The sequence below is a fragment of the Phyllostomus hastatus genome, unplaced genomic scaffold, assembly GCF_019186645.2.
Source record: "Phyllostomus hastatus isolate PE091 unplaced genomic scaffold, TTU_PhHast_1.1 phas_contig_29, whole genome shotgun sequence".
Lineage (NCBI taxonomy): Eukaryota > Metazoa > Chordata > Mammalia > Chiroptera > Phyllostomidae > Phyllostomus > Phyllostomus hastatus.
In genome coordinates this window covers 24,210,872-24,236,500 of record NW_025333835.1, presented here as the reverse complement: position 1 = coordinate 24,236,500, position 25,629 = coordinate 24,210,872, and the positions used below count along the sequence as shown (strand labels likewise).

Sequence of the window (25,629 nt, the reverse complement as noted above, 5' to 3'; positions counted from 1 at the left end):
TTTTGAGTTGCTCAAGGGAAGTTTATACAGAGATAGAACTTAGAACCCTGCTGGATATGGGGAGCAGCAGTAAAAAGGGAAGAGCATGCGGGTGTTAAGGTTGGTACAGAGGTGGTGAAAGTGTAAAACGACGGTGGAAGATAGTGGTTGTCAGGCTGGGGCCAAGTCTTTGTGAATGAGAGTGGTGACTCCCTCATCCTTCCCAAACACAGGCACACACACTAATAATCAAGGGTTTGAAGGGCCTTGAGTATCAAATGTGTTCGAAATTTATTCTGCAGGCAATGAGGCATAACTAAGGATTTTTAAAAAGAGGAAGAAGTGGCATCTTTTTATAGGTTTACGGATTGCAGCATGAAAACAAGACGGTAGAAGAGAAAAACCTCAAGAATTCTAAGTCGAACCTTTAGTATACTCTTTTAAAAGAATTTCTACAACTCCTCCATTTTAATACTACACGGTATAATGAATTATTTACGGTATTGCAGGTATCAGTTTTTCTAAACGGAACGATTTGTGTTGAGCGGAAAAGGTAAGAATTTGAGCCGGATCGGCTTCCCCCCTTTTTAAAGGGCATAGGATAAGAATAGGTGAAATCAAAGACAGGCAACATCACCTGGATTACAAAGGATCTGGGACAAGAGACTGGTCACAAATGCGGGGTGAGGAAAAAAACCCAAACTTGACAGCATCGGAGGATTTCTTGCCCCACGCGCGAAAGGAAGGGATAGCCAAGGGGTACGTCGATAGCTTCAACTAGTCCACGTCCCAGGCTGGACTGGCCGCCACTACCGCAACTCCAAGGGGCTGAAGGAGTCTTCAGGCTGCAGCTCAGCTTGCAGCACCTCAATAACGAATCTCAAGCCGGGAACCGTTTGGACCCGTAACCAGGACAACCATTCCTGGGTCCCGAGGAAGACAGAGCTAGCGGCAGCGAGCGGAAGCCCCAGCGCCGGAACTTAGCCCGGATACGCCCCGGCGCGGGAAGCGATGCATGTTGGGAGCTGAGGTCCAGAGGCGGGCTCCACCTACATCAGGGCGGGGAAATGGCTCCGGGGTCCGCCCACCCTCCCAAGCTCCTCGCTTTCGTCCAATTCTCGCCCTCCTCGGAGAACCAACCGCAGTCAGTCTCGACGTTCTCCCGCGAGAAGTGTTTGCTAAGGTCTGGAGCGGGAAGGGGCGAACATCCCTTTAAAGTATAGTTGTGCGACAGTGCTCCTAGCTTGATACATTTTTCGGTCCAGTGCTGTCAAGAGTCGGGATTCCGTGCTGCGAGGCAAGATGCTGAAGTCCAAGACTTTCTTAAAAAAGACACGGGCGGGGGGCGTGATGAAGATAGTGCGCGAGCACTACTTACGGGACGACATCGGCTGCGGTGCGCCGGGGTGTGCGGCCTGCAGCGGCGCGCACGAGGGACCGGTCCTTGAGCCGCAGCCCCTAGACCCACCGAGCAGCCTCTGCCCGCAGCCACACTATTTGCTACCTGACACCAACGTGCTGCTGCACCAGGTGCGTCGGCGGGCGGGCTCCTCCAGGAGAAGGGGTGTGACAGCTAGTGAAACTGAGGCCCAGAGAGGCGCGTCTGGGGCAGCATCCTGCACTTAGGGAGAGGCAAACTCCTAGGTATAGGAGGGACCCATGGCTCCTGTACCCCAGGCCGAGGTTCTTTTCCTTGAACGTAGTATTTTTGAGTTCTTGAAGGTATAACAAGTGTAGGTACTTTGATTTTCTAACTCTTGGTGTCTTTTCCGCCTTAGATTGTAAGTCTCTGGAGGCCGGGACCTGAGCTTCTGTGGCCTCCAGTCTGCGACCCCCAGGCAGCTTTTTAAGTGCCTATTAAACAAAAACGATGTGGGCCAACCTCTTTATTAATGGACTTAATTCTGCGAAGTTTTAGCCTGTTTACATGTGTTTTTCTCTACTAAACCTGAAGGATTTTCAATAGCAAGATATCTCCTTATCTTAATGCATGTTTAGTGTTTTTTAAACTAATAGGGTTTTTTGTTCTACAGAAACAATTTGCAAATGAACATAGAAAAAATTAATTTTTCTCGTCTTTTCTTTTTTCAAGATTGATGTTCTTGAGGATCCTGCCATCAGGAATGTAATTGTCCTACAAACAGTTATGCAAGAAGTGAGGAATCGGAGTGCCCCGGTATATAAACGAATCCGAGATGTGACTAATAACCAGGAGAAGCATTTCTATACTTTCACTAATGAGCACCATAGGTAGGAGGGAAATTATGTTAATTATCAAAAAAAACAGAATTATGTAAATTTGGGGAGGTCTCTTGTCAGTGATTTGTGATGTCAGAAGATATCTGATAGGTTTCATACTTACAGGAGTTTTACTTGGTTCTCATACAGTTGTGTAGAACATAATGTTAAGTAGACCTCATTCAGGTCATGTGGACATTGATCGGGTCAAACCTCAAAGCAAGGTCTCGTGACTCCTAGGCTATAGTATGTACTTTTATTTCCAAAATGTTTTTAGTATGTGTTGAGCAATAGAATTATGGTAGATAAGATGAACCAGCTTCTTGGAAAACCATATGATACGAATAGCCAACATAGGTTAATAAAATGTAAAAGTTTGTGAAGGAGGTTTTAAATAATAAAGCAGATTTATTCTTAATGGACTTTTAAAAGTTACATCAGTCCCTTGTAACTGATTACACTGAAGAAAATAAGGTTAAAGTATAGAATTCTTTGTTATATTTCAAATTCAAGACTTACTTTCAACATAATGTGTGGTCTTAGAAAATAGATAACAGGATTTCTTATGTTTCATAAATCGATGATGCATCTTAGTATACTTTTATTAGATTAGATCAGGGCTTCTCAGTCTAGGTTCTGCCGACGTATTGGACTGAATAATTCTTTGCTGTGGGTGCGCCGGTGTTTAGCAGCATCCCTGGCTTCTACCTACTACATGCCAGTAGTAACCTTTTTACCCTCTGCCCATAGAGTCATAACCCAAAATGTTTCCAGACATGCCACATATTCCCAGGGAGCAAAATTGCCCCCATTGAGAACCACTGGATTAGTGGTAGATGTGGTAATGAAATGCCATTATAATCTGCAAATTAAAAAATTTAATTTCTCAACTTTCTCATCTTTATCTTTATATCCCAAACTTAAAAAAATTAAATTCGTCTTGTAAAGAACATCAGTAAAGCACATGCAGCTTTCGTATTCCCACCTCATCCTTGAATTCTAGAAGCAGCGATCTCACTTGTTTTTCAGCGTAGAAAGATCAAGTTTTTGTGGAGCCTGATCATCAGATACTGAATCAGAGGTTATTGTTAGCTGGAGTACATGAGTAGAGTTTAGCAGTCCTGGGGTTGACAGGAAAACCTTCCTTGTGACATTTGGGCAAATCTTATAAGATGCTGTTGCTCAAGTCACACTAAAACCAATTCAAAAGTTTATGGCAGTGTCTTGTGGTTGGTACGCCTAAAACATTAGTAGATGCATTTAATGGTGAGGAATAAAATAATTCTAAAAACTATTATTATAAGTTAAGTCTAAAATTTTAAAATGGAATTTATTATCTTTTTTTTTTTAAATAAGACCATTTATTTTTAGAGAGAGGGAAAGCAGAGGGAGGAAGGGAGAGAAATGTCGATGTGAGAGAGAAACGTTGATTGGTTGCGTCTAGTACACCTCCAGGTTGAGACCTGGCCCACAACCCAGGCATGTGCCCTGAGGGAATGCCTTTTGGTTTGCAGGCTGATGCTCAGTCCACTGAGCCATACCAGCCAGGGCTGAATTTATTACCTTTGGTACTAGAAGTTATTGTACTGAGTTTTCTTATTATACTTAAATTTGGCTTGAAAACCAGACTTAAATAAGTAAGTATGCCGACATATTTGGGAGTTCAGAGTAAATGGAAAGGAGTGTGCAATCATATCTGTATCTGGTCTTTCAGTCTCCAGGTGGCCTCTGGCATTTATTGTGTGTTTACCTTGGATAATTTACATGCATTATGAATTTAACTGTAAATCATGTGACCATGAATTATACTGTTTGTAGCTTTTAGGGATTACTGTTAATCTACAGTTCAAATGAAATCTCATCAGACCTGCAAAGTTTAATTATAGTTTTTTCCAGCAAATCATTGTTTATTTCCTGTTCCAACCTGAGTATAAATCCTGACCTTGATTTTTCTTTTGGTGAAATAAACTTTTTTTGGCCTTTTTATTATTTCATTAATAACATGGTTTTCTTTTTTCAAGCAAATTCTCTTAGAAATATAACTATACAGATCCTGTTTATTTCCTCTCTGAGGTATAAATCTGAATACATTAAGAGAAAAGGCTGTACCATTGGCTTTTAGGTTTAGTGGTTATTAAGCATTTATGTCTTAAAACTTTTCACATATGCTTGTTTGTATTGATATTCATTTCCTTTTTAAAAGAATTTTCATTTCTTTACATTTAGAGAAACTTACGTGGAGCAAAAACAGGGAGAAAATTCGAATGATAGGAATGATAGAGCCATTAGAGTAGCAGCAAAATGGTACAATGAGCACTTGAAGAAAATGTCAGCAGAGAATCAGCTGCAAGTTGTCTTCATCACCAATGACAGGAAAAACAAAGAGAAAGCCATAGAAGAGGGAATACCAGCTTTCACTTGTAAGTCTAAATGTATCAACTGTTAAGTCGTGTTTGCAATATAAAAATTATCAGGCTCATCGTCAGAAATTCACTTGACTGTATAATATTTTCATAGTCCTCTATTGCCTCTATTTTTTGCATTTTTAAATTTCTCTGCATTTCTAAGCTCAGTGTTTTGTGGTGCCCGGTGGCGAGTTTCGCCATCACCATTTGGAATCGGCTTTGCAGTAAAAAGCTCAATGATATTCATGTCTCACTGTGTGCTCTGGCATGACCACATCAACAGATACGGTCTTTCTTTCCAAAAAAAAATGGTCCAATGTACCATCACGAACAAGATTATCGATGTTCTTCCATATCTAAGAAAAGACAAATAGAAAAACACTTGAATTTTTCAAGAACAATCAAACTTACTTTTCAGGTGAAGAATATGTAAAGAGCCTAACTGCTAACCCTGAACTCATAGATCGCCTTGCTTGTTTGTCTGAAGAAGGGGTATGTTTGCGTTTGTTTTATTCTGTTCTGAAAAGTGAAAATACTAAAATAGCCACGTTAGGTTATGAAACTTACAAATTAGAATGTCGGTGGAAATTGGAATAGGGTTGAGTTGTGACAGTAAGAGTGGCTGTAATCAAAATGCCATTCCTAAAATAAGTGACTTTCTAAAATAGCACTGTTTGCCAGTATTTTCTCAGCAGCCCAAGTAGGGCCTGGCATTTGGTGGCACTGTTTGTTGATGAATAAATAAATGAGGCAATGGCTGGTTGGTGGATCAGAATTGGTGTTTGACAAAGAAGTGGTGGGCACTGCAGACAGGGCATGCAGCTATAGCAGTAATTCCAATGGAGGAGGGAAGGGACTCCTGAGAGGTAGAATAGGAAGGGTGGGGACCTGATAATGAGGAGCTAGAATTTGTTCAGTAGGTCAGCAATTTTTAAACTATCATCTTACAAAGATCTCCCTCAAGGGCAGCTATGAAGAGATGATAGCAAATAGAATTCTGGGCTCTGTACCTTATTTAGTGGCAAGCTAAAAGAAATTAAGGGTGTATAAAAGTCTACCTGGGGGAATGGGGGAGAATGACTAGAAATCTTATGTATTTGAAAAAGCACTCTAATATCTCTATGTAAGATGACACACTGTATCGTGGGCAAGATTAGAGGCAGAGGGATGAGCAAAGGGATCAGTGTAATAGCAGATGTGAGGAGATATGCTATAGGACTCATTAAACATTGTGAGCCCTCATTTCCTTACATGTAAAGTGTGTTTAGCAATAGTGACTTAATAGTATTGTTATAAGCATTAAATGAGATAATAACAGCACTATTAATAAAATTCTTATCTCAGAGCCTGGCATATTGCCAAGGTAAATGGTAGCTATTGTTATAATAGAAATAGGTTTTATGTAATAGAACATTTTACATACGTCCATTCCTTACAGTTTTTTTCCCATCAGCTACTTTATAAAAACTAAATGGAAGTGAGAAAATAAAAGCTAGGCTTGATTTTTGGAATACACATTTAGGACTGTCCTGTCTAATATGTGGCCAGCAGCTGCACGTGGCTGCTTAAATGTAATTCAAGTTAAAAATTCAGTTTCTCTGTTGCACTATCCACTTCAAGTGCTCAAGAGCCACTTGTGCCTAGTGGCTTTCATTTTGGACATCACAAAAAGAATATTTCCTTCATCACAGTTGTTTCGAATAGCACTGATCTAGAAGAAGAAACAAGAAATAATGTAACACTGGTAATACAGAGTATTTGATTAAGTACCGTGATGGGGTGAGTGTAGGATATGGTGTGATACAACATGTGTGTGCCTCTTGTTCATGGTATGCAGTATCATGTGATAAAAACCACAGCGCTGATGGGAAAATGGTTAGAGGCACATACTCAAAAATTTCATGAAGTGTTAGAAAGACGGTTTGGAAAGAGACTAAAATGTTATTTATTTATTCCTAATAGATCATCTTATTTTATATGATGGTGAAAATGTTACAATAGAGAGGGAGCAATTTTGATTCCAGAGAGAGACAAAGTTCTTGAATAGAGAGGAGGACATGGTTTGTAGTGCCCAATTGAAAGAACAGAAACATTGTATCCCGTTGTATTCATGGTTACGGGAGAGAAAGCTCAGATTTTGGTGTAGATTCAAGTAGGTGGGCAGATCCTGGGGTCAGAACATGTACTGGCTGCTGCTGATTTTCAGTATGGGTATCGAGGTCACCCTTCTGAGACTGAGGAGATAAACAGAAAGGAGGGAGTGTAAAGGGAAACGGAGAGGAAAAGGAGCCCGGCACTCAGGGGCTGGATGTTTGCTAAGAGTCTTGATAGGTGTTGTAGATGTAAGGCAATTCCCAACTTACTTCTATCTTATATCCTTAGCTATTTAAAATAGCCAAAATAAAAATACCATTTCTTGTGCTTTAGTAGCCACAGATTTTTCATGGAATTGAGGCCTTAAATTAGCCTTTATGTCTCTACCTGCCCACTTAAATACACACCTTTGTTTTGGGAGGCCTGGGGTCGGGGTTGGAGATACGCAGTTTCTTGGTGACATCACCTAAATGGCTAACCATCTGTGGCTGACCACCTAAATGTAATGAAATTGAAATATTTGTGTAAGTTGTTTTAAGAATAGAAAGCATTTTTTTCTCATTGTGCTATATTCTCTCATTAATGGAGTTGTATATATCATGATGTGTAAGGATTTTAAAAGAAATTAATTGATAGTGAGAATGGTTATCTACTGGTTTGCAGAAAACTTACATACTAACTGTATCTTTGGTTCGCTAATTTCACAGAACGAAATAGAGAGTGGGAAAGTAATATTTTCAGAGCATCTTCCCTTAAGTAAGCTGCAACAAGGCATAAAATCCGGTACATATCTTCAAGGAACATATAGAGCCAGCAGGGAAAATTACTTAGAAGCTACAGTATGGGTTCATGGAGACGCTGAAGAAAATAAAGAGGCAAGTGTATAAATATATTCCATATATAGTAAAATATTTTCTGTTCATTATTTTCTTCTATAAATATTTAAAGTTTTGTAGGAGAATTTAAATTTGCATTGTACTCCCAGTTTATCTGCTTGAAGGCAGCTGTATGGGATGTATGTAGATACTAGAATTAATCACTTTTTTTAGAAAACTGCTTATGGAAGAAAAGAACTTTCCATTAACTGACTTTTGAGGTTAATCAAATAATGATAAATAGGATGCCTCTATTTTATATATTATGACCAGTTATGGGAAGGACTAATTACATAGCATTAATTGCTCTAGAAGTCTTCACACACTTTAAAGTGGGTAGCAATTATTTTGGGATGCTTACTGTTTGCCAGGTATTCTTCCAACTGCTTTGCATGCTGCATTTCAGTTAACCTTCAATCTTGCCTCTAAAGTAGGTACTTTTTTTGTATTACCTTCAGGACCTTGAAGTTTAGAGAGGTTAAGAAATTTTTCCAAGGTCTCTTGGTAGTAATGTAAGAGTTATGGCAGATTTGTGAACACAAACTCATATTTTCTGATCATGTTTTTTCTACTTGATATTGAAAAATTAAGAGGGTGTAGTAAGGGGACACTCTAAGGAAGAAAAATGTAAAGGAGGAGAAATAGAGATACAGAGAGACATTCAAAATATATCAAAACCTCTGGTAGGTAACCTTCCCATTATTGTGGTTAAAAATATTTGGACTCATGCCATTTACTGTTTTACACAGATAATCTTACAAGGACTTAAAAATTTAAACCGAGCTATTCATGAAGACATTGTGGCTGTGGAGCTTCTCCCCAAGAATCAGTGGGTAGCACCATCTTCTGTGGTTTTACATGATGAAGGTCAAAATGAAGATGATGTGGAGAAAGAAGAGGAAAGAGAACTCATTGTATGAAAACAAGCAAGTTTTAATTTTTGTCTGTGCACTTCTGTATAATTAATGTGTTAGCTTTGGAGAAAATTAAAGAAGCTTTATTGCTTTCAGATTTATTGAACAAAATTAAATGAGGGGGGACACCAAAAAAAAACCTGGAATTGGCTTCTGGAGGGTATTCCCTCTATAGTACTCACCCGCTAGGTGAGTGTTCCGGAAACCCATCTGGATCAGCGTCAGCTGGTGTTGTCGTGAGAGGCTGTGATCGGCCTCACTGCATTTTCTTGAAGAGCCTTTCAAACTCGTTTGCCCATTTTGTGATGGGTGATTTACGAGCGCACCTGCCGGACTGCGCTGGGTGTTCAGCAGTGTTTGACCAAAAATGACACAACCCCAATGCCCCACCCTCCCTCTTCACCTGATCTCGCCCTGAGCAACTTTTTTTTGTTTCCCTGGATGAAAAATGTCCTCAAAGAGAACTGTTTTGCCAATGTGGATGAGGAGAAACAAAAAACACAAACACTAAAAGGCACCAAAATTGACAAGTTCAAAATGTGTATTAAGCAGTGGGGAAAAGTCTCAATAGGTATATTGCATCAAATGGAGAGTACTGTGAAGGTGACTGAAGTTTAAACATGTAAGAATAAATGGACAATTTTTTATAAATTTGTTATTTTGGGTCCCCCCTCTTATTTCTACACAGTTGGCTTTTTTTCTAAGTATTTAAGTAGTGTTTTGAATTTGTGTCTTATTTTGCTCAAATAAATGAGTTTAAATACAGAAAGACTTGATTATGAAACTTGAACTGTATGACATTCAGAATGTGATCTGTCTGAATTAGTGAGTTTTAAGTAAATAGAAATTAACATTTTCTGAAATGTTTTTACATAATATTTTCTTGGCATAGTAGATGTACTTTTGGGCCTTTATATTTGGGTCTGTTTAGTAATTCCTTCTCTATTACCATATTTATTATGAAGAAAATACTTTCAGTTGTTTTTTAGGAGCCAAAGTCTACCTAATATGGCCTATTTATTTCCTTATTTTAGAATTACATGAACAATGTAGTTATTCACCCAATATTAGCATTTCTTTTTCCATGAATTTTAATGCAGTGCTCTGGACCCTTACTGTGGCCTTACCTGTGTAGAGTCTAGGCCATAGAAGAGTGTCGGAGGTGAAATACTTTAAGATCCTTCTGCTGTGTCTAATCAGAAATACCCCTTTTTGAATTTTTATTTTGAATAAGCAAGAACTGTTAAAGGTACATCTCTTTTTTTTCCTAAGGAATTAATAAATGCCAGACAGTTGATTAGTGCAAACTAGTACTAAAACCCTAGTTTATTAATTCCCATACCTGTGTACGTGTTAGTAAATCCTCACATTAAAACTGAAAAGAGTTGAATTCTGAGATATTTATTCAGTTATATTTATTTTTTCAACTATGTGTTTTTGTAATCCTTTACATTATGGAAGATTTCTATGCTTTGTTTTTATACATTCTTGCCTAGAATTCTGAAACATCAGGATTCTGTACTTTTATGTCATAATTTAGTGCCTGAAAATACTAGTTGTCGATATTCACATTCTAATTATGAAGGGAAATTATGTCATTATTCTTCAAGGAAAAATAACAGAAGGTTTTTATTTTTATTTTTAAATCTCAGATTAGGGCTGCTGTAAGTGAAAAAATGTTAAAGCCTACAGGTAGAGTCGTAGGAATAATAAAAAGGAATTGGAGACCATACTGTGGGATGCTTTCCAAGTCTGACATTAAGGAGGTGAGTAGAGAACATGTTGCTATGTAATGAAAAGATGATACAGTTTGATAGAACAGCTCTTCCTTCCCTTGCCTTTATCCCAGTTTTTGTGTGTCTGTGAATATTTTTGCTCATTTCCTTTAGTCAAGAAGACATCTCTTTACACCTGCTGACAGGAGAATTCCTCGAATTCGGATAGAAACCAGACAGGCTTCAGCATTGGAGGGACGGAGAATTATCGTTGCTATTGATGGATGGCCCAGAAATTCCAGATACCCAAATGTAAGTTTGAATTAGTCATTTTGTTTTAGGGTATTTCATTGAAAATTTGGGAATAAAATTGCTTCTCTTAGCGAAACTAGAATCTGCTTATGTATAGAATTCATACTGAAATTTAGGAATATTTCACAGTTACCTAATAAGTAGTGTATCCAATTCAAAAGTTAATGTTAAAAATTTCAGTGTAAGTCATTTGGTTACTTTTATTCAGATTTTCAAACAAATAACTTTTATTGATAATGACTACAAAAATGGTGTTTAAGACCTAACTAGTTGCTAATCACCATTTTGAAACTACTGTATTTGAAGCAAATTTTGAACTTGAAAGATAATAGGAAATAAACAGATGCTTTGTTATATAAGAACTAGGTCTTTGCTAAATCTTCATCATAAACACTTGAAAATTCTCATTTTCAAGTGTGTTTATAATGAAAAATCAGCTTTATAGGAAAAAATCAGCTTATAGTGAAAAATCAGCTTTAATTTACCAAGGGATCATTTCTAAGAAGTACTTACAGGTACATTTAGAAATACTAAGGTTGTATGTAAATGCTCAAAGAACTTAATGTAGTAATAAGATATAAATTACCCAGTAACAACTATAAAATATAACTTTCCAATAATAATTTTTGGTTTTAGGGACACTTTGTGAGAAACTTAGGTGAGGTTGGAGATAAAGAGACTGAGACAGAGGTTTTGTTGCTGGAACATGATGTTCCCCATCAGCCTTTTTCTCAGGCTGTTCTCAGCTTTCTGCCAAAGATGCCCTGGAGCATTACTGACATGGTGAGTTGGAAAGAATTCTAAGTGACTTGATAAATTACTGCATCTGATTTAATTTTGTTTGAATCTCTTGTCTGTTTTTAAATGTGTAGAAACCATAGTCCCCTCCTGTCCCACATTTAGTTAGGTACAGAACTCTTGTATTGGAGAAACCACTTGCTTTACTGACAGATGGTTTTTTTGAGAGGACCAACACTAGATTATGTCAATTTTTCAAAGGCAAGGAAACCACAAGTTGCAAGTGATGATGTCTAGTTATCATTAAGAAATAAGACAGGTTTTTTTCTTGTTTTAAATATATCCTTGATTTCATTAGGGCTCTGCTGCACTTGTACTGCCCAAACAGTTTTTTCTCTCTGAATCATGTGGCATCTTCTAGGACATGAAAAACCGAGAAGACCTGAGACATCTCTGTGTTTGCAGTGTGGACCCCCCAGGATGCACCGATATCGATGATGCTCTGCATTGTCGAGAACTTGAAAATGGAAATTTGGAGGTATTCATTTTGTAACTGCGTTCTTATCCAAATACAGTGTTGTTCTTGAGTTCACTTTCTTTTCTCACCTACCGTAGAATGTGTCTGTGAGTTATCTGTGCCCAGGACAGTCAGTCGTAGCTGCAGAGGCTAATGGGCTTGTGTCAAAAACTGACCTAGTGATCGTGACTGAATCCTTTTTCCATTTCGCTGAATTTCTTCTCATTAACACTCCATATATTCAATTAGGTGTGTTGACATCTTTTCATTTTTATCTTTTTAAGGTTGGTGTTCATATTGCTGATGTTAGCCATTTTATTAGGCCAGGAAATGCTTTGGATCAAGAGTCAGCCAGAAGGGGAACAACTGTGTATCTTTGTGAAAAGGTAAATGTGTTCAATGTAGATGTGTTAAATTTAAAATGGAATTTTGATACATGCTTGCAACTTTTTCATCATTTGTTTTATTCTTAATAATAAAATCATCTGAGGTGTTTCCTGAGGAAAAGACAGCCTCAATATTTAGTGAAATTTGATGAATAGCTATTATGTTTATTGTGCTGTTAGTTCATAGAGACCATGGGACTTGTGAATGTTTAATTAGTCAAAGTTTGGAATAGTACATGAATTAGCTAAAAGACTAATAATATATACAATGAGGTGATCTTAAATCAGTAAAAATATTGCAATGTTCTTTGATACTGAGTGGCCCAAGAGATGTAGTTGATATAAATTGTTGTGTAGCACTTATGTTGTGTAGCATTTACGGGTAACTAATTAAAATGTATTTTCTGTTTCCTTTTTTTCTAAGTCATGAGTTTATTCTGTCACAGTTTACTGTTTATTCTTCATTGAGTATGGCCCCATAAAGTTACAGAGAAAAGTTGTGAAAGTAGAGGGAGGAGTTAAGCTTAGTCTGTTATGAATTAATTGTCAAAGTTCTGGGTAGCTTTTTGCCATAAAAATTTAGTGTCTATTTTAGCATTTTAAAAACTCCATATAGTTTGTGTTAAGCCTTGGGAACATGTCAGGCATGGAGGTAGCATGTGTCAGTTATATAGTACGATCCCAGTGTCCAGACTACAGAGGAGACCTTCAGAGGCGAGTTGGTGGTTAGTGTAGAGGACTGAACCTTAGGACCGAACCTCCGCTGACCTGAAGTCCAGTTTTCTTTCATTGCTTCCCTTTTGTAACAGTTTTGTGTAAGCACAATGCTTTCTGGAAATAGACTTTTTATTTTGTGTTTTCTCAGTTCTGTTTACAAAGACCAGAATATTCCTTTTTTCCTTGTTAAATTAATGCTATTTGAGAATACAATCTCAAATAAATAAATGTATAGATACAGCAAAGTAATCTGTGACTCCATTTTATCTTCCAGAGGATTGACATGGTTCCAGAGTTGCTTAGCTCTAACTTATGTTCCTTAAGATGTAACGTTGACAGGTTTGTATGCATGTTTTTTCATAAGGCCACAGTAGTTACTGCTTTAACTGATTCCCATTAACAAATATCATCTGTTTTTGTTTTTTTTTTTTTTTTTTCACATAGGCTGGCATTTTCATGTATTTGGGAAATGAATCACAATGCTGAAATCTTAAAAACAAGGTTTACAAAAAGTGTCATTAATTCAAAGGTTAGTTTCATGGCTAACATTTAATGTTTAAAATCTTTGATACTTTTAACAGTATTCTAGATTGTTTTGAAAAGGTTTAGGCTTATTATTTTAAGGATTATTTTCCCCAGTGTTGCAACAAAACCTAGATTTGTATAGGTATCTGCTTAATTCTTGATGTTATTTATGGGTTTATGTAGCTGTTGTCCTGTATTCAGGAACCTAGAAAGCCTACATACGTCCTTAAGAAGACCAAATAGATAACATTTCCCCCCAGCTCAGGAACCCTAGTATTTGAAGCTGTCCCAGCTTATGACTGGTTAGCATTTTAAAAGCTGGCCTGTATACCATCTTCTTGCTTGTCAGGTTGGTTTGTAGAAACGATGTTATAAACCAGCGCTGGATTCCAGCAGCCTAGCCTGAGATGTGTGCTCAGACAGAACGGAGCCAGATTGCCTTCCCCGTCCTCCTCCCTTTTCTGTACTTCTCCCCAGGTTCCCTGTGTTCTTATTTCCCCTGAATCTTTGTGTAAGGTTTGCCAAACTCCTCTCTTCCAGTGATCCATTTTTTCAAATTTACCTGCTTTTTTTCTGTCCCTTTCACATCATATTTTCTCCTGTAATCAACTCGTAGTTGGAGAGAAAGCAGTGGTAGACTGACAAGTGGTGATGTGGGAATGATTTAAGCCTTCCTAGATTTGTGTTTTAAATAGCAGTGAATTAATTTTTCCCCTACCCTTTGCCAGTATAACAAAATTATATGAAAAAAAATTTAGTAAACATACAGTAGAAAACATTTTTAGAAGGGGAGCTCTCAGCTCCTAGGAGAGGAGTTGACTGTCCCCAGAACCTGACCTGCCTCTCATCATCTAACGCTCTTAGGCTGTTCCTGAATTTTACTTGTAAAGTTATTTTTTGTCTGCGCGAGGATATGTTTTTTTATTGACTTTAGAGAGAGTGGAAGGGGAAGAGAGACAGGGAGAGAAAAAGGGAACCATCGATGTAAGAGAGGAACATCAGTCCGTTGCCTCCCATATGCTCCCCTGACCAGCAGTCAAACCTGCAACCTAGGTATGTGCCCTGACCAGGAATTCAGGAATTAAACTGGCAACCTTTTTTTTTTTTTTTTTGGTGCATGGGAAACACGCAACCAATGAGAGCCACCTGGCCAGGGCTGTAAAGTTATCTTAAAAAAAAAAAAATCAGCCAAAAAAATGATAGTTTTCCATGAAGAGTGAAATAGGAACAGAAGCAGCTATTTGTATATTTGGATTAAAATTGGAAATTACTTTAAATCTTTTACTACTATGATTTGTTTCATTTTTAGATATTTAATTTTAGGTATTTAGAAAATTTCCTGCAAAACCTCATGATTAGATTAGTACAATTTTTCTAAGTATTTGCCAGTGAGTAGGAGAGTAACTTCTCTTAGGAAGGATTTCACTTAACAGTTATTGTCAGAGAATAATCAAACCTTTTTATTTTAGCATTACCTGAATGCTAAATATGAAATATGAAAATCATTGAATTGTAAGCAATTTATGTACTGACCATGCTACCATATTACTTGTAAGTTTGCCTGTGCTGCATGCATAATGTATCAGATAAATGTTAATGAACCAGAGTTGTATGTGTGGAATATGAAGGTTATAGTTAGGATTCTCTCTTTTGTTAATGGTATTTAGGTTTTTCAAAACCATGGATTTTACATAGTAGAAATATGAGAATGTGGTAAGCCAGTTTTTATAATTTGTAAGGCTGATATTAATATATGGTTTCTTCTTCAGGCTTCCCTTACGTATGCTGAAGCTCAGATGAGAATTGATTCGGCAACCATGAATGATGATATTACCATTAGTCTCCGTGGATTAAATAAACTAGCTAAAATTTTGAAAAAAGGAAGAATTGAAAAAGGGTACATTTCAAAAATATTTATTAAGATATTTCTTAATTCATTTATCTTGGCATTAAGATAACTTGTGAACTCTTTAAAGTGTTTTATTGTGGACAGTGATAAGTTATTTAATAGACTGAATAGAAACTGGTATGTAAAGACACCCTACCCCTAACTGCCTTCTCAGTATTAGCAGCTGGATTCCGGGCTGAGGTTTGTTTGGGAGTTCTGTCCTTTAATTTGTTGTCCTAAAAATGGTCATGTTTGAGGTAAAAATCTTAAAGAAATTCTAAGAAGGCAAGACCTCCTCAGGGCTATTCTGTGGATTGTTCTTAATTTTAATTAGAAATGAGTTTCCATATTGAACACTGATTTTCAGTTTAAATAAATGTAAAGGAAGTTGTTATTGCACTTTAGAGTTGTAAGAGATTTAAGAGATTGTTTAATCCAATACCTTTATTTTTTTAATGATGCACCTTTATTTTTTTAATGATTAGAAGTTATTTAAAAGTATTCTTCCCAAAGATCTGATAGCTAGTGGCAGGGTCACATCTTTTAGCTGCATATCATGGTATGTGCTGAACTACAAAGGGTCCAAGTGCCCACACTTGTTGAAGGCGTTAAAAGAAATTGGACTTTTTTTTTTTAAAAACAGGAAACTTTTTTTTTTTATTTTTTTTATTTATTTATTTTTAGAGAGGGAAGGGAGGGAGATAGAGAGAGAGAAAGAAACATCAATGTGCGGTTGCTGGGGGTTATGGCCTGCAACCCAGGAATGTACCCTGGCTGGGAATTGAACCTGGGACACTTTGGTTCCCAGCCCCTGCTCAATCCACTGAGCTACGCCAGCCAGGGCAGAAATTGGACTCTTGAAAAACATCATCAACTATCAGAGTAAAGCAAGTACATTGTCTCTTAATACATTTACAGTTTTGTATTTCCCAGCTAAACATATATAGGAAATCACAAATAAATCCCTTTTAAGTTTGCTGCTGCTTTGATATTAAAAAAAAAAAAGACTTTAGATGTTGGTGTCTGGGATCCCATGCCCATCCAGGTTAGGGTCACAAGCAGTTACTAATGGTGTTTTTGTTGGGGAATGCAAACTGTATATCCGTGCTCATTCATTAGATGTGCCTATTTAAATTTAAATTAAAAATTCAGTTCCTGAGTTGCACTAGCCATATTTTAAGTGCTCAGTAACCACATGTGAACATCACTACCATATTGGGAAGTGTGGATAGAGAACATTTCCATTTCTGCAGAAAGTACCGTTCATCGGGCAGTGTTGTTCTGGATAGTTATGTAGAGCTATTACTATCTCTGTTCACACTGCAGTTTTCTGGGAATTTTCATACGATCCAAAACGAGAAATGTGAAGCGATAAGGATAATTTGGATGCAGTAAAACCAAATGAAATTATTGCTCAAACTTTTAGATATAAACAAGAGGTCTATAATTGAATTTTTATGACGCAAAATGAAACATTATTCAGCAAATATTTGTATTGAAGGTTTGCACTATGCCAGGTATCAGAAGAAACTATGTAAAGATAATTTTTAGAAAGTTTATTTTAAAATGAAACCGAGTGAAACAATTGAAACTATATTCATTTTATGGTTTTAAAGATGTAAACTTGCATTTGTAACATACCTTCTCATAATTTGAATAGAAAAGATATTTTTTAACTTCAAAAAACAGCCTTTAATTTTGTAAATAGAAGGTCATTTACTGGTAAAAGCTATCATTGAATCTTCTTAGTCTTAGGGAGACTTGAGAAAGAAATCATTAAAAACAAAATGCTATCTCTTGCCTTCTTAAAAAATAAGTGTTAAATTATATCTGTGTTAAAGGATAAATGTTATGTCACGGATAGTGGTCTGTGAAGAAACATGATCAAAATGTGATTAGTATACTTTGCTTTTTAAGTCAAGATATATTAATGAACACATAGTAGATCTGATGTAGAACCTTGTAAATACTGCAGGGCAAGAAAGGAATATTTGTTCAGATTTCTTTGCTAGTATTCCTTTTGTAGCTCCCCTAAGAAAGGTGAGGAGTTAAGGAAGAAAAGGACTTGGATCTCACTTAACTTGTCTCATCTCATATTATTTTTTCCCCTTTTCTATGATTGTACAAGGTTGTCTAGCCTCATTAAAATTCTAAGTTTTAGGTTGACTTGTAGTGAACATAATGAAAGTAGCACCAAGGTGTAAACAAATATAACACTTGCCTTGTAGGCATTTACTTTTCAAAGGAGTTGCTAGGTCATTAAAAGAACCATGCATGTAAAACATTTAGCATAGTATGTTATCTGACCCATAGCACTCAAATATTAATAGTCATTAGCATTTGTAACATGTTAGTCGTTGTAGTTTATCAGTCTCTTCTCTATTGGTTGAGTTTATGTGGAAGATGCTTTTGGACTGTGGATCTTCTCATGTCAGCGATATACCCATAGTAGCTTCCTTTTTCCTCTCTCCATCATCCCTCACCCTAATACACGATTGTCCGTGGTAAATAATATGCTGCCAGTAACCTTCTTTATCAGTCAGAGTGATGACAAACCCATGTAACAGTAAGATTTCATAGCTTGGTGGCAGAAGGTGTTCAAGCCCTCAGAAGCACAAGGACTTGTTCTGTTGTGTTGTTCTTGTGCTCTCTCATTAAGTGCATTTTAGGTCTGTAAAACTTAACAGCTGGCCATAGGGCCTTCAGCAGAATATGTTGCATACTTGCTATAATCATTTTCTGTTTTAAAAGATCACTTCAGAGTTATGTCTGTTATTGCCTCACTTGAGTAATACACCGCTTTTATTTTTATTTAGGGCTTTGACTCTCTCTTCTCCGGAAGTTCGCTTTCATATGGACAGTGAAACTCATGATCCTATAGATCTACAGACCAAGGAGCTTAGGTTTGCAATTTTTTTGATGGGCACTAAATAAGATTTGATTTTAAATGTACTCTCTGGTTTGTTAGTAAACAAAACATATTATACCCAAAATATCTATTTCTAGGGTTATGATTTCTGTAATTTTTTCCTTATGAACTGTATAGAAAAGTGAGTATCTCACAGTTTAGTTTTTCCTACATAAAACTGGGATTAGTATTACAATAGAAAAATTTCCAATTTGAATTGGTATGTCTTGTTGTATGTGGTGTGCTAGAACTTGACTAGTGATAGTGATGGTGAATAGAAGATCACCTGGTTAATTCCTTAAGTATTTAATGTGGAATTACTGTGGTAGGATGGAAGAGGGAGCACAGGGCTTTGGAGCCACACAGCCTGGGTTTTGGTTCCACTGCTGCCTATCCAACTCTGGCCAAGTGATGCCTCAGTTTATACGTGACTGACAATGGTACCTAGCTCATAGGGTGCTCTGAAGAGTACTCAGATGTTGTACTCAGCTACTGTTGTTACCTCAGCTAATTTATAGATTTAGGAAGCAGGGAAATTGTTGGTTAAATCAGAGGCCTCTTTTCCATGCCTCTTAGAGAAGGTAACTCTGAAATGTTTGCATTTATACTTTGCTTAGTAGATAACTTAGAATTAAAAATGAGAATATACTTAAGTTTCTTAGTTTGGACCAGTAAGTGCTCAATAGCATTCGAACTAAAATTAAAAAATAGCGAGGGGAGGAACTTCAGTGCAAGTAAGTCTAGTCTTAGTATGGACAGTGAGCCCAACATAAGGAGCTATTTTGAGGAAAAAGTTGAATCCAACTTTACCAAAATAGAACATTATCCATTTTTTCCTACCCATTAGGAGAAAGATATTTCTAAGAAATGTCCCCATAAGTTTTAAAGGTATAGGAGGTCTTACTAATATTTTAAAAATTAATATGCTTTAGCAATCTTATCAAGATGGTATTAGAAGTTACTTAAAATGGAAATAGGAATGAATGATAAATAATGCATGTTCATCAGGTTGGGAGTAAGAAAGTACTATGTAAACAAAAGGCAGATGATTTATTAAACTAACTCTTAAAGCCATAGACGAACTACTTATATTGAAAAGCAGTATCACATTGCTTAAGACTTTCAAAGTCAGTTTATGTGAACCTGAATCCTGTTACTACTAACAACTCTGACTTTGAGCAGAGAATGATACTCAGTCTTATACGCAAAAGAGAGTAGCTACGTATATGGCATTATGTGTAGTACTTAGAGCACAATGCCTGACCTATAACAAGCACCCAGAGTAGCTATTATAAAGATGACCTCTTCATTTTGGTGATTTATTGGTGAAAGTTTGAATTTTTAAACCAAACTTTGTATGACTTAAACTTTTAAATATCTTAGTAAACTTTATTTTTATGGATTTATACTTAAATAAAAATCTATTTTTATTTGGGCCTAGGGATAAGAGGTAAAAATGTTTATGATTTAGATTTTATATATTATTTAGAGTTAGCAAAGCTATTTTTTAAACGTAATCTGTAAAGTCTCCTCTAGCATGGGATTTGCTTACACAGTGGGTGCATAGTAAGGATTGTTGACATAGTAGGGGGGAAATGAAAGAGCCCTAAGTTATTAAACTATATACACGTGCACACATATGAATGTTACATGGGAAATATTTCCATTGTCTTCTAAATAGAAAAGGTAACCTGTAAATAAATATGATATAATTTAATTATTTGTTTCATTGACAGAGAAACAAATTCCATGGTGGAAGAATTTATGTTACTTGCCAATATATCTGTTGCAAAAAAAATTCATGAAGAATTTTCTGAACATGCTCTGCTTCGAAAACATCCTGCTCCTCCTCCATCAAATTATGAAATTCTTGTTAAGGCAGCTAAGTCCAAGGTAAGATTCTGTAGATTGAAAAGTTATTTGTATTTGTGTTGTCATCTATCCAATGCACTGAATAATCTATATTTATTATTTATTTATTTATTTTTAAGTACATTTTATTGATTATGCTATTACAGTTGTCCCATTTTTTTTTTTTTTAAGATTTAATTTGTTTTTAGAGAGGTAAGGGAGGTAGACTGGGAAAGAAACATCAGTCTGGTTGCCTCTTGCTCTCCATAGTGGGGGCCTGGCCCACAACCCAGGCATGTGCCTTGACTGGGAATTGAATCAGTGACCCCTTGGTTTGCAGGCTGGTACTCAGTCCACTGAGTTTCATGAGCCAAGAACAGTTGTCCTCCTTTTTTCTCCCTTTTCTCTCCCTCTGCCCTGCACGCCCCCCCGCCTGCCACAGCATTTCCCTACCTGCTTAGTTCATGTCCATGGGTTTATATGTAAGTTCTTTGTCCTCTCCATTTCCTATACTGTTCTTAACCTCCCCCTGTCTATTTTGTACCTACCAATAATGCTTCTTATTCCCTGTACCTTTTCCCCTATTCTCTCCCTTCCACCTCCCCACTGACAACCCTCCATGTGATCTCCATGTCTGTGATTCTGTTCCTGTTCTAGTTGTTTAGTTGTGTTTTTTTTTATGTTCAGTTGTTGATAGTTGTGAGTTTGTTGTCATTTTACTGTTCATAGTTTTTGATCTTCTTGTTCTTAGATAAGTCTCTTTAACATTTCATATAATAAGGGCTTGGTGATGATGAACTTCTTTTACTTTACCTTATCTGGGAAACATTTTATCTGCCCTTCTATTTTAAATGATAGCTTTGCTGGATAGAGCAATCTTGGATGTAGGTCCTTGCCTTTTATGACTTTGAATACTTCTTTCCAGCCCCTTCTTGCCTGTAAGGTTTCTTTTGAGAAATAAGCCTGTAGTCTTATGAGAACTCCTTTGTAGGTAACTCTTTTTCTCTTGATGCTTTTAGGATTCTCTCTTTATCTTTAATCTTGGGTAATTTAATTAATGATGTGTCTTGGTGTGTTTCTTCTTGGATCCAATTTCTTTGGGACTCTCTGAGAATCTTGGATTTGCATGTCTATTCCTTTGCCAGACTGGGAAAGTTTTTCTTCATTATCAGTACAAGTAAGTTTTCAATTTCTTGCTCTTCCTCTTCTCCTTATGATTTGGGTGTTGGAACATTTAAAGTTGTCCCAGAGGTCCCTCAGCCTCTCGTTTTTTTGAATTCTCTTTTCTTCATTCTGTTCCAGTTGGATGTTTCTTTTATTCCAAATTGTTGATTTGAGTCCCAGTTTGCTTCCCTTTACTGTCAGTTCCCTGTATATTTTCCTTTATTTCACTTTGTATAGCCTTCATTTCTTCCTTTATTTTGCAGCTGTACTCAGTCATTTCTGTGAGCATCCTAATTACCAGTGTTTTGAACTCTCCATGCATTTGGTAGGTTGTCTATCTCCTCATCACTTAGTTCTTTTTCTGGAGTTTTAATCTGTTCTTTCATTTGGGGAATATTTCTTTATCTCAGCACACCACTGTGGATGAATGTTTCTCCTTTAATACCTTGGTTGTCGGACTTCCATGCAGAATGATTTTCTGGCAGTTCTGGTTGTTTTTTGTTTCTAAATTGGCTGTTACCCTTCTTTTGGTTGTGTGAGGAAGTGTGGTGTATCTACCTATACCTCCATCTTGGGCCGGTAAATAATCTATATTACATCTGCATAAAAAATTCTTATTTTCTTGATGCAAAAATATGCCAGTAGTTCTTAGTTTTTATTATTGAAATATCTTTCACATGTAACATTGTGAGATTTAAAGTGTACAATGTATTCATTTTATACATTTATACAGACGTAAGGTATTTGCAATATCCTGAACATAATAAGCTCTTCCATATCTCCGTGCCTTTACACATGTTCTCTATGCCTGTTGCTTCATGCCTCCTCTGAACTGCTGAACTTCAGAAAGTTACAAATAATTTTTTCTCTTTAACTCAGTTAAGCCTCCTTTCTATTAGGTCCCCAAGAAGGAAGTCCATTTATTGCACACCTATGAAAAGTGAAAAATACAGAAAGGGCACCATTTCCTCAGCTCCATATAGCCCTTACATCTGGTTAGCAGATTTTCATTTAGGTATAAACACCCTTACCCTTGGGACGACTATGGCTTATCTTGGTTTTCTGTGCATCACTTGTTCAGGTCCCATCTTTCCTGTCCAGAATAGAGCAGGAAGGAGTTGCTGTAGTCTCAGGACATTGTTCTTCTAGGATGGCACTGGTTTCTGAGTTATCAGACCTTTCTGGTGGGCTTACTGCTATCATATCCATCAGAACAGAATCAGCTTCTCCTCTGCTCTGAGGCTTATGCCATAAATTGGGGGATTTTCTCTTGTCTTATTTCTTCCTAAGATCTGGGAGGAGGAGGAGGAGGATTTAAATATGTTTGCCTCATCTCCCAAAGTACAATTAAACAGCCAAGTTTGATGTATCATACTTGATGGAGCGGTGTTGACGAATACAATTTTATTTTGTCTGTGCCTTTTACTTCCACTTTGAATGGAAGGAAAATGTCTGCAGAGAAAATCCAGACATACTGGCAAGTGTCCAGGTCTGCTTTGATTTTTTTTCCTGCCCCAACAAAGATTAGGCAGGCACAAACTGGGCTTTGAGAAACAGCACTGCTGCTCCCACCATTTTTTCTTCAGAATGTTGATACTTCAGCACCTTTAAATGCATTAAAACAAGGTGAGCTTTGGTGTTGCACAGGGCAGTTACTGCTTTCTGTACATTCATCTTTAGTCTCCTAGGTGAAAAGTAAAAGGTATTAAGCACTATCTGGTTAGTCTGATTCATTATATTTTGAATGCATGATGGTACTGATTTTAAAATACAGTGCTCTTTCCCTCTTTGTTCACAGAATTTGGAAATTAAAACTGATACAGCCAAGTCTTTGGCTGACTCTTTGGATCGGGCTGATTCTCCTACGTTCCCATATCTGAACACTCTCTTAAGAATCCTAGCCACTCGCTGCATGATGCAAGCTGTGTACTTCTGCTCTGGGATGGATAATGATTTTCATCACTATGGCTTAGCGTCCCCCATATACACACATTTCACTTCACCCATCAGAAGGTACTTTTTCCTTTTGAACTTAAAGGAAATAGAAAATGGTTCCTTTTGAATTTTAGAAGGACACTTGAATACTAACGTGGCATGGTTCTTATCCGTGAGTAGATATGCAGACATCATCGTTCACCGGTTGCTGGCTGTGGCTATCGGGGCCGACTGTACTTACCCAGAGTTGACAGACAAACACAAGCTTGCGGACATATGCAAGAACCTCAACTTCCGGCACAAAATGGCTCAGTATGCCCAGCGTGCGTCCGTGGCTTTTCATACCCAGGTATTTGCCTTCTATTGATCATGTGAAGAGAGCGAAGTTTTGTTCATTTTTAAATTTCATTTCAAAATTTATTTGTTAATTTCAAAATATTTAAGATGATTCTTAATCAGGTATGTTATTTTACAGTTATTTTTCAAAAGCAAAGGAATAGTAAGTGAAGATGCCTATATTCTCTTTGTGAAAAAAAATGCTATCGTGGTATTAATTCCAAAATATGGTTTAGAAGGTACAGTTTTTTTTGAAGAAAAGGACAAACCAAATCCACGGCTTATTTATGATGATGAGGTATAGTATTTCCACTGTTTTTATTTTTGTTTTCCTTTGATGGGAGAGGGGTGCACTTTCTTTGATAGGTTACAAAAACTTAAAAAGGGTGAAGTGGTTTTTTGTACTCCACAGACTTGAATTGTGCCGACTAGTTTAATGGTTATACTCAGTTTCTCACCTCAGTGTGTCTCCCCACAATCACATGTTGACTTTGATTTCTTTCATACTAAGTAAAGCTTTGCCCCCTAAGCAAACTTAACACATTGCCCTAGGTGGAGAGATGGATTAAAGTAAAGGAAGACTTAAGTGACTGCTCTGAGCTCAGGGAGAGGAATCTCCTAACCTGTTTCCAGTATCTCTCATCTGGCACACTCCCTGCTTGCCTATCCTCCGTGGAACTACGGGACAGTAAACTGCCCGCAGTACCTTTGTGTTGGGTTTCTCTTCTAGGCTAACAATTTGCTGGTGAGAATCCTCAGTAATGAATACATTTAGGGACCATCTTAATGAAAGGAGGAAGTATGGTAGCTTATATTTATGTGAGGCTACTAGATTAGTGACTTTTGTTACATAGAACATTTAGATGTACTTATTAAATATGCAAGTGATTTTTAAGTTTAAGCTTTTAAATTTATATGAATGGTAAACTGTAAAGAATTAGAATAAATCCTCAAGATTATGAAGTAATTAAACATTGTAAAATGTCTTTTGTTTAGAAACCTTCACTTAAAATAGAAGACACAGTGTTCCATATATTTGATAAAGTTAAAGTGAAAATCATGTTGGACTCATCTAATCTTCAGCATCAGAAAATTCGCATGTCCCTGGTGGAACCATGGGTAAGACCAACTTACACTGTCTGTGTTGTAATGGAATATGTTTGTGAAAGACTGATGTAGCCGTAAGTTATTTCTGCTTAATGATGGTGGATATCTTATCCAGTAGTGTGAAGGATAAATATTTGCCTAGCAGTTCCTATTTTCTCACTGATCTCTCTAGGCCACAGGATCCTAGTTACTCAGACGAAGTCAGGCGTGTTCAGGGGGTATGGCTGTAGACGGGATCCTAGTTACTTGGGGTCTTCTGAGGCCATCAGTATGAAAAGCATAGCTGTTTGAAATCTCTCCCCTGGACTTTTGTCACTTTTATTGGTTTTGAAAGCTGCATTTTTGGAGATTAAGGTAATGTTTCACCTAAGACATTGGTTCTTAGCCTTCGTTTGGCCCGAGGCCTCTGATGCTGATAGGCACAGTGGCTCCGCTGGGGCACAAGGACATGTTAAACACACTTCCCAAGTGACCTGTTTCCTACCTGCTGAGATCTTGTCTGACATTTCTGAACCAGTTACTTTGCGTGTGAAATACGTTGTGTGGAAAACCTGTTCTAACCCCATTTTCCCCCTCTACTGCTACATCTTTTTCAAATTGAAAGTGTCAGTGGGGAAGGGGGAGGTGAGAATGACATTTATTCTTTATTTCATACTTTAAGTCACCTAATTTTTTTTCCATTTGCATTACTTTAGATACCAGGTATAAGTGTTCCTAGTGATACTTCAAACACGGACATTAATGAACCAGAGAAAAAGAAGAAGAAGTTTGAAAAATAGCTACAATCAATAAAAAACCTTAAAGGATTGGTGTCCTTAAAAGAAAGAAAGCTTGAGAAGACATTTTTAAACCTAAGAAGTGTGTGAAAATTTATTACTTTATCAAGTGCATTTTGATAATTTGAAAAATTGCATTTTTAAAAACTTATTATATTTTATGGATTTTGCTATTACAGTTGTCTCAACTTTTCCCCTTTTTGCCCCCTTCCACCCAGCACCCCCCATTCCCTCAGGCATTCCCCCCAA

General features: G+C 37.0%; 2 protein-coding genes across 2 annotated transcripts in view; one reads left to right on the top strand and one right to left on the bottom strand.

The window, feature by feature from the left end:
• The window catches only part of PIBF1 (progesterone immunomodulatory binding factor 1), a 185,309-nt gene extending 184,353 nt beyond the window's left edge, over nt 1-956 (bottom strand). Inside the window, exon 1 of the mRNA XM_045839110.1 lies at nt 617-956. The gene's annotated coding sequence lies outside the window, so the exon portion shown is untranslated. The remainder of the gene's footprint in view (nt 1-616) is intronic.
• A 195-nt stretch (nt 957-1,151) lies between these two features.
• Nucleotides 1,152-25,558, top strand: DIS3 (DIS3 homolog, exosome endoribonuclease and 3'-5' exoribonuclease). The gene is made up of 21 exons (XM_045838961.1): nt 1,152-1,509; nt 2,072-2,229; nt 4,444-4,637; nt 5,041-5,114; nt 7,424-7,591; nt 8,341-8,505; nt 10,158-10,271; nt 10,395-10,532; nt 11,169-11,315; nt 11,692-11,808; nt 12,072-12,173; nt 13,165-13,229; nt 13,335-13,419; nt 15,185-15,312; nt 18,120-18,206; nt 19,948-20,104; nt 23,025-23,239; nt 23,342-23,510; nt 23,637-23,795; nt 24,494-24,616; nt 25,300-25,558. Exons 1-21 carry the CDS (start codon nt 1,282-1,284, stop codon nt 25,381-25,383), a joined length of 2,877 nt encoding a protein of 958 aa, XP_045694917.1. The 5' UTR covers nt 1,152-1,281; the 3' UTR covers nt 25,384-25,558.
• Nucleotides 25,559-25,629: the final 71 nt, after the last annotated feature.